General features: G+C 37.5%; 1 protein-coding gene across 1 annotated transcript; it reads left to right on the top strand.

The window, feature by feature from the left end:
• The first annotated feature begins 279 nt into the window (after nucleotides 1-279).
• Nucleotides 280-7,620, top strand: LOC107931719 (receptor-like protein 9DC3). The gene is made up of 5 exons (XM_041092853.1): nucleotides 280-382; nucleotides 1,036-1,215; nucleotides 1,358-1,450; nucleotides 4,094-6,001; nucleotides 6,197-7,620. The coding sequence occupies exons 1-5, from the start codon at nucleotides 280-282 to the stop codon at nucleotides 7,618-7,620; spliced, it is 3,708 nt and encodes a 1,235-aa protein (XP_040948787.1).
• The last annotated feature ends 1,303 nt before the right edge of the window (nucleotides 7,621-8,923 follow it).

Below are 8,923 nucleotides of genomic sequence, written 5' to 3'. Positions count from 1 at the left end.
ATAGACTTCCAACCAAGGCTTTAGATCAAAAGACCCCATTCGAGGCCTGGTTTAGCTTCAAGCCATCACTGGCTCATCTGAAGGTCTTTGGATGCATCTGTTATGCACATGTACCTGCTGTTAAAAGGGACAAATTGTCTGAAAGGGCTAGACCTGGTGTTTTGGTGGGGTATAGCACTGTTAAGAAGGGCTATAGGATTTTAGATCCTTCAACAAAGAAAGTGTCAGTAAGCAGGGATGTGGTATTTGATGAGAGGTCATGTTGGAACTGGGAAAAACATGAACCTGAAGAAGTTTCTGAAGAACTTGCAGCAGACCAAGCTGAGCCAGACCAAAATGTCCCTGAAATGGATATTGATGATGAACCAGTCAGAGGAACAAGGTCATTGGCTGAGATTTATGAAAGGGCTCATGTAGCCATAGCTGAACCAAGCAACTTTGAAGAGGCTGAGGCTCAGCAAGGGTGGAAGCAGGCAATGGCTGATGAGATCAGCATGATTGAGAAGAACCAGACCTGGGAATTGGTTGAAAGGCCAGTCAAAAGGAAGGTGATTGGGGTGAAATGGGTGTACAAAGCCAAGCAGAATGCTGATTGTACCTTGAACAAGCTGAAAGCAAGGCTAGTTGTCAAGGGGTTCAGTCAGAGGTATGGCTTGGACTACCTGGAGACCTTTGCACCAGTGGCCAGGCTCGACACCATTAGACTGCTGATTGCCTTAGCAGCACAGCTCGAATGGAAAATTCATCAACTTGATGTGAAATCAGCCTTTCTGAATGGTTTCTTAAATGAAGACATCTATGTTGATCAACCACAAGGGTTTGAAATAGCTGGCAGAGAGCATATGGTCTACAAACTGAAGAAGGCCCTATATGGATTAAAACAGGCTCCAAGGGCTTGGTATAGCAGAATCGATGGCTACTTGACTGATCTAGGATTTGATCGAAGCAAGAGTGAGCCAACACTGTATGTCAAGAAACAAGGGACACAAATACAACTCATTGTGTCCCTGTATGTTGATGACCTTCTGGTGACAGGAGGAGATCGAGTAGTGTTGGCTGATTTCAAGACCAAGATGCAGAAAGTGTTTGAAATGTCTGATCTTGGGGAGATGTCTTATTTTCTTGGAATGGAGGTGTCTCAAGTACAGAATGAGATATTTCTAAGCCAGAGAAGCTTTGCCACAAAGATTCTGACAAAGTTCTCCAAACAGCAAGGCAACTAAAACACCTGTTGCTATTGGAGAAAAACTATCGAGCCAAGGTGATTTTGAGAAAGTTTGTGAAACAACCTACAGGAGTCTAGTTGGTTGCTTGCTATACTTGACTGCCACTAGACCAGACATCATGTATGCTGTAGGATTGCTCTTAAGGTTCTTGCATTGCTGCAATGAGAAGCATTTCCAAGCTGTAAAGAGAGTGCTGAGATATGTCAAAGGCACTTTAAACTATGGTTTGAAGTTCAGCAAAGAAGGAAATCTGAAGCTGGTTGGCTACACTGATAGTGACTGGGCTGGCTCGATAGATGACATGAAAAGCACCTCAGGGTCTGCTTTTAACCTTGGTTCAGCCATGTTTTGCTGGAGCTCAAAGAACCAAAGTCTAGTAGCTCAATCTACTGCTGAAGCAGAGTATGTGGCAACAGCAAGTGCTGTCAACCAAGCCATATGGCTAAGGAAAATATTGGCTGACTTGAATGTGCATCAAGAGGAAGCTACTGAGATCTTCTGTGACAACCAATCTGCAGTAGCAATTGCTAAAAATCCAGTGTTCCATGGAAGAACAAAACATTTCAGCATCAAGTTGCATGTTGTTCGAGAAATGGAGCAAGCTCAGGAAGTAAAGCTGATCCACTGTAATTCAGAGGATCAACTTGCAGACATTTTAACCAAAGCCCTTAGTGTCACAAGGTTCGAATGTCTAAGAAAGAAGCTAGGTGTTTGCTCCATGCAAACCAAGGAGGAGTGATGAAGTTGGTTCAGCATGCAGCAAACTCGACAGCATGCAGGCCATGAAGACCAAGTCATGCAGGAGCTGCTGATGCAAGCTTATTTTGTTTATTTTGTAATTCCTAGTCAATGAAATGTAATCTTAGTTCATTTCTAACTAAGTTAGGTTGTTGACTGATGAAATTAGCTTATGTATGAGCTGTAAACACAACTTTGTATAAGTTTACAAGCCAAAATTTCAAGTTTCCATGTCATTAGTGGAGGTAGGTGATGTTTAGGTAATTATTTGCTGTTTTTGACAAGCTTAGTGCTTGGTTTATGTATTGGCATTGTGCCATTATGCATTTTATGAATGAAGTTCAGTTTGTTCATCAATTTTCCTCTTCATTTTTCTTAGCTTTTCTTCCTTTCTTTTGCTCAAATTCTCTTGTTTGCTTAGCAAGTCTCGAGACTTGCTTAACAAGTCTGCACTGAATCTGTTAGTTCCAGTTACAGCACCAACAAAGCCTTTCTGCTGTGTCTTCATATTTTCTTGTTTAGTAGTCTGTCAGAAAGTTTTTCCTATGGTGAAAAGTTGCATTGGTATGTGTCTGTCTTTATGATTGTACCAATTCCTCTGTATTTCATTGCATTTTGTACTATTTGTAAGGGTTTAGTTCGAGTGTAACATCTTGTATGGTGCAACTATGTATGGCTTCTTTCTTGAATTTCAATTTTTAGTAAACATTATACTGCTCACCATAAAAAAAAATACATGTAGAATTACCAAAGATTCAATTATTCAAGTTTGAGTTGCATATGGTATGGTTTGAGCCCTTTTGCCATATGCATTTATGTTGCAGATGTTCAAACATGGAATGATTCATCCTGCCTTTGTGTATTCTTAATTTTGTGCCAAACCTATATATCTATCGACAATTTTAAGAGTAATATTTACGATAGCACTGCAGAGTAACATATTTAAGATTGGATTACACTGTCAAAAGATTACAGCAACGATGAGATTAATCCAATTACAGGAATTGATATCCTAAATGGCTTTTAGGTAGGTAGCTTTATTGACGGTACAAACTAGTTAAAATTTCCAGCATTCATGTCTTTGTTTTCCCTCAAGTAAACGTAGCAATACTGCAGATGGTGTGGAAGTATTGTACATTGTGGCGCAAATGAATTTTTGTTTGTAAAGTTAAAAAATGTCCCACATTACATATGAATTCTGCAATAGACCAAACTTTACGTGTTATAGTCCTTTAAACTGAGTTAATGAAAAGTAACCATTTTTATCAAAATTAGTTATACTCTTAATTTATAACAAAGAGAAGAGCAATTTGAGTTTAACTCAAAGGTTAATATGTCATCAATGAGTGATTTAACGAACCATATAAGTTTCAAGGCTAAAAAGATAAAAAAAAGAATAGAAAGTTAAAATGACGTTTTATTTGTGAAGTTAAAAAATGCCAAATAAATCATAATGTCTTTTTAGTTTTAATTTTTTTACTTGATTAAAAGAGAAATAATTAACGAATGAAAAATAACTATTCCCAAATAAATTTATCAGATTTTATATGAGGTTATACATATATATATATATAAGTATACACGTTTTTATGGAATCAGTGGATTAAATTTCCAACAGTCTTCTTCCTCAAACGTAGTGAATAGAGTACAATTTTGTTGTGAAAAAGAATTTCCACATTAATTAGCTTTGGTTGACCTGCAAGTGAATAGATACACACATTCTTTAAGGGTTATGAGAAAAAAGACTAAGTCAATCTACTTTGTACTCTCATCAATCTTAATTTTTTTAGTTGTTTAGACAGTTCAAACGAAATACAAGATTTTGCTGATGATTGTGAAAAATACAAATATTTTGAAAATCTAATATCCAATTTTAAGAATGAAAAATATATGGTAAAAAGAAGACTAAGTCGTTGTCGATGATTGTGAAAAATACAAAAATTTTGAAAATCTAATGTCTACAGCTTCTCAATGTAAAAAAAAAAGACTGTAACACTGTGGTATTTTTTGTTGCCTATAAATACCATTCCTATCCTTCATCTTCCTCTACAAACATAACATGGCCCCCTATCTCTTCCTCTGCCTATTCCTCTTCTTTCCCTATCTTTATGCTTCTTTTTCTTCTTCAGGATCTCACTCCTGCTCTTCACTAATCCAGTTCAAGAACTCTTTTTCCATAAGAGAGAATGCTTCTTTTTATTGCGATGATTTTGCTGGCCTTAAATCTTATCCCAAGACAAATTCATGGAAGGAGGATACAGATTGCTGCTCATGGGATGGGGTCACTTGTGACCACCTAAATGCTCATGTTATTGCCCTTGACTTGAGCTGCAGTTGGATATATGGCAACTTCCCTTCCAATACCACTCTCTTCCTTCTTCCTCACCTTCAAAAACTCAACCTTGCCTACAATGATTTTAATCTTTCCAAAATTCCATCCGAGTTCGGTCGGTTTACAAGCCTATTCTACCTCAACCTTTCCAATACAGGGTTTGCAGGAGAAGTCCCATCCCAAGTCTCCCACCTGTCAAAATTGGTTTCACTTGATCTCTCCTGTTGGGCTGATGCACAAACAATTGACAAACATGCTCTGGAGGGACTTGTTCACAACCTAACCGAGGTCAGACATCTGTTTTTGGATGGAATGGACATGTCTTCTGTTAATGCTCATGTCTTCATGAATCTATCCTCTTCTCTAAGGTCTCTCAGTCTTGCTTTTTGTGATTTGCAAGGAAAATTCCCAAAAAACATTTTTGATTTGCCAAACCTCAATCTCCTCAACTTGGGAGGCAACCAAAACCTCAATCTTGATCCTTTGAAGTTCAATCGGAGCAGCAATCTTGAACATTTGGATCTATCGTCCGTGTCCTTCTCTACAGAATTCATTGATTCAGTTGAAAATCTACAGGCCTTAAAGTACTTAGATCTCTCAGGAAATTCCTTCTTTCAAGGATTGTCTGTCTCATTCACAAATTTATCATCTTTGGAGTACTTGATTCTTGAAGGCGCAATTTTTTTTGGAGGATTGCTTGACTCGATGGGGAATCTTGTGTCCTTGAAGGTTTTAGATCTCTCCCATTCCAACTTATCAGGACAGGTTCCAAGATCACTGGGGAACCTCTTGCAACTCGCTTATTTAGACTTGTCACAGAACCTATTGAGTGGACAAATTCCAAGATCATTGGGGAACCTCTTGCAACTCACTTATTTAGACTTGTGTGAGAACCAATTGAGTGGACAAATTCCAAGATCATTGGGGAACCTCTTGCAACTCACTCATTTAGGCTTGTGGCAGAACCAATTGAGTGGACAAATTCCAAGATCATTGGGGAACCTCTTGCAACTCACTCATTTAGGCTTGTGGCAGAACCAATTGAGTGGACAAATTCCAAGATCATTGGGGAACCTCTTGCAACTCACTGATTTAGGCTTGTGGCAGAACCAATTGAGTGGACAAATTCCAAGATCATTGGGGAACCTCTTGCAACTCACTGATTTAGACTTGTCGCAGAACCAATTGAGTGGACAAATTCCAAGATCATTGGGCAACCTCTTGCAACTCACTGATTTAAACTTGTGGCAGAACCAATTGAGTGGACAAATTCCAAGATCATTGAGGAACCTCTTGCAACTCACTCATTTAGACTTGTCGCAGAACCAATTGAGTGGACAAATTCCATTGTCAATTCTAAACCTAACCCAGCTGGAATACTTGGGAATATCTGAAAATTATTTAGAAGGATCCATTCCAGATGAGGTAACCACTTTTCCTAATCTAATATATTTAGGCTTATCTGACAATTTACTCAATGGAACACTTCCGTCATGGTTGTATACTGCTCCCTCCTTAAAGGTTATAATTCTCTCTCAAAATCAATTCAGTGGGCATATCAAAGAATTCCAATCCAAATCACTAGAACATTTATATCTAAACAATAATAAACTCCAAGGTCCTTTTCCATCTTCAATATTCCAAGTTCTCAATCTTACCTTGCTCGTTTTATCCTCAAATAATCTAAGTGGTGTCATAGAGTTACGTATGTTCTCAAACCTTCCAAATCTAAAATATCTCGACCTTTCATTTAACAGCCTATACTTAACATCTAATACTACATCTACTGTTAATTTTAGAAGCTTATTTTTGTCATCTTGCAATCTTAGTGAATTCCCCCAGTTTTTAAAAGGGCTTAAAAGTTTGGAAATGTTAGACCTCTCTTAAAACAAAATTGAAGGCAAGATTCCACAGTGGATGCAAGAGGTGGGGAATGACTCTTTGACTTACTTAAACGTATCTCACAACTCTTTGACAGAAGTTGAGCACTTTCCATGGAAGAATATTGAATTTCTTGACTTAAGCTCCAATTTGATCCGTGGAAATCTTCCGATTCCAGCTTCGACCATCAATGTCTTTTTGATCTCAAATAACAGTTTCAATGGAGAGGTCTCTTCTTTAATATGCAATGCCACTTATCTTCAAATTCTTGATTTGTCCCACAATTACTTGAGTGGAACAATTCCGCAATGTTTTGGAAATCTGAGCAACATCCTTCAAGTCTTGAATCTGAAGAAGAACGAGTTCTATGGGACGATTCCTCTAACATTTGCAAAGGGATGCCAACTAACTAATTTCAACTTAAATGGAAATCTGTTAGAAGGGCCTTTGACACCATCCATCCTTAATTGTAATGGTCTGGAAGTGCTAGATCTTGGTAACAACAAGATCAATGATACATTTCCTCATTGGTTGGGAAGTCTTCCATTTTTGCATGTTCTTGTTTTGAAGTCAAATCATATGCATGGTTCATTGCGTGTCAATAGCTCCAAGTCTAGCCCTTTTTTCTCTAAAATCCAAATTTTTGACCTCTCAAGTAATTATTTTTCTGGACCCCTACCAGTGAGATACATCAACAGCTTCAAGGCTATCATAAATCTAGAGAAGATTGGTAGTACGGTGTCGTACATGGGGGTGAATGATTCTCGAGGTAGTGGCTTCTATACCTATTCCATTGGAATTGTCATGAAAGGACAAGATAGGGAATTGGTGAAAATTTTCACCATGTGGATGATCATTGATCTATCAAACAATCAGTTTGAAGGGGGTATTCCAAAGGTTATTGGGAAGCTTAACTTACTGAAAGGGCTCAACCTTTCTCATAATAACCTTAATGGTGATATCCCCTCCTCAATAGGGAGTTTGACAAGTCTTGAATGGTTGGACCTATCTTCAAACAGGTTGTCTGGGACGATTCCAAATAGATTGGCAGATCTGTCATTTCTTTCGTCCTTAAATGTTTCTGAAAATCAACTCCATGGTCAGATTCCTCAAGGAAAACAATTCAACACATTTGGAAATGATTCATATGAAGGAAATAAGGGACTATGTGGATTTCCGGTCTCGAAAGGTTGCAACATCATTGAGCCAGCACCTCTAAATGTGCTTGAAAAAGATGGCTCAAAATCAAACATTGCTTTTGAATGGAAAGTGGTGTTGATAGGTTATGGATGCGGAGTAGTGTTCGGAATGCTGGTGGGATATGTTGTTTTCCAAACTGGAAAGCCGAAATGGTTGGTGAATTTGGTTGAAAACCAACATGAGAAGAGGCGAAGAAGAAATTCAAAGAAAGGCAATCGCAGCAGTGGACGAAGAAGGATCTAATTACTGCAAATGATGTTCAAGAACTAGTGTTGCATTTTCATAATTTCTTGTTTTGTAGACCGTTTTGCCTATGGTGAAGGGTTGCATTGGTATGTGTCTGTCTTTGTTATTGTACCAATTCCTCCGTCTTTCATTGCATTTGGTGCTATCTGTAATGGTTTGTTTGAGTGTGACACTTTGTATAGAGGTGTTTTATGTCTTCTTTCATGGATTTCAATTTAGTCTCGATTGTCTTTGCTACTGCTCAGTAAAGGAGAAAGGAGCAATCAAATAGTTTAAAAACTTTTAGTTTTAATTTTAAGATATTTTATAGTTTTTAGATTTAAATAAATTGCATATGTATGCACCTTAGCAAAGTTAATAAATATTTTTTTTTTCATCATATAAACAATGTAAGCTTAAGGTTATTGATAAACAACGTAGGTTTAAGGGTTAAAAAAGATGAAAAATTAACGGGGTTCTCTTTTGGAAAAAAAAACAAAGAGAAATAAAAAACAGGAATCAGTTTTTTTTAAAGGTGATTTTTTCCCTTTTCTTTATTTTTTTATTTTTTTATTTCGAAGCATTATAAAAATAAAAAATGAGAGGCCTTTTTACCTTTGTAGCCGTCGTCGGAGTGTTTGGAGGCCGAGGATCTACATGTGAGAAAAAAAAGGATATTTTTGGACTCTCCTCCTCCATGCACGGCGCCGGCGCTGGCGACTGGCGGCCGGCGTGGTAGCCAATGGCAGGATCTTGGGCCGGTGCCCGAAGAGGGGGAGAGGAATTGAGAGTGTTTTTGAAAATTTTTTTGAAAAGAAGAGAAAAAAATTTAATTTTTTTGAAAAAAATTTTGGTTTAAATAGGGAAGCAAAACGGTATCGTTTTGCTCAGCCCTTTAAAACGCTAAAACAACGTCGTTTTAAGCTACCCGATCCGGCTGACCCTACCCGTTAGAAGGATCCGCGTGTTTGTAGCGGAAGGGTTATTTGCGCTTTTAGCCCTTCAGCTTTTTAATGGTTTTTTAATCAAGTACTTTTAGTTGTTTTTAAATTTTACCCCTTAAATTTTTCGCGATCTCAGTTTAGTCCTCGCTGGGACGATGCCGTTTTGGAGGGTGAGGGATTATTGCTCATTTAGTCCTCAGTTTGCCCCTTTCTCTTTTATTCATTTGTGATTTGACCCCAAATTTTGTTTTAAAATTCAATTTACCCTTTTTTTGTTATTCCGGTTACCTTATTATTAATATTAATGAATTCATCATTATTATTATTATTATTATTATTATTATTATTATTTTTCTATTTCTATTTACTTATTTAAA

Source organism: Gossypium hirsutum, chromosome D05, assembly GCF_007990345.1.
Source record: "Gossypium hirsutum isolate 1008001.06 chromosome D05, Gossypium_hirsutum_v2.1, whole genome shotgun sequence".
Classification (NCBI taxonomy): domain Eukaryota; kingdom Viridiplantae; phylum Streptophyta; class Magnoliopsida; order Malvales; family Malvaceae; genus Gossypium; species Gossypium hirsutum.
This window is presented reverse-complemented; position numbering and strand designations above follow the sequence as displayed.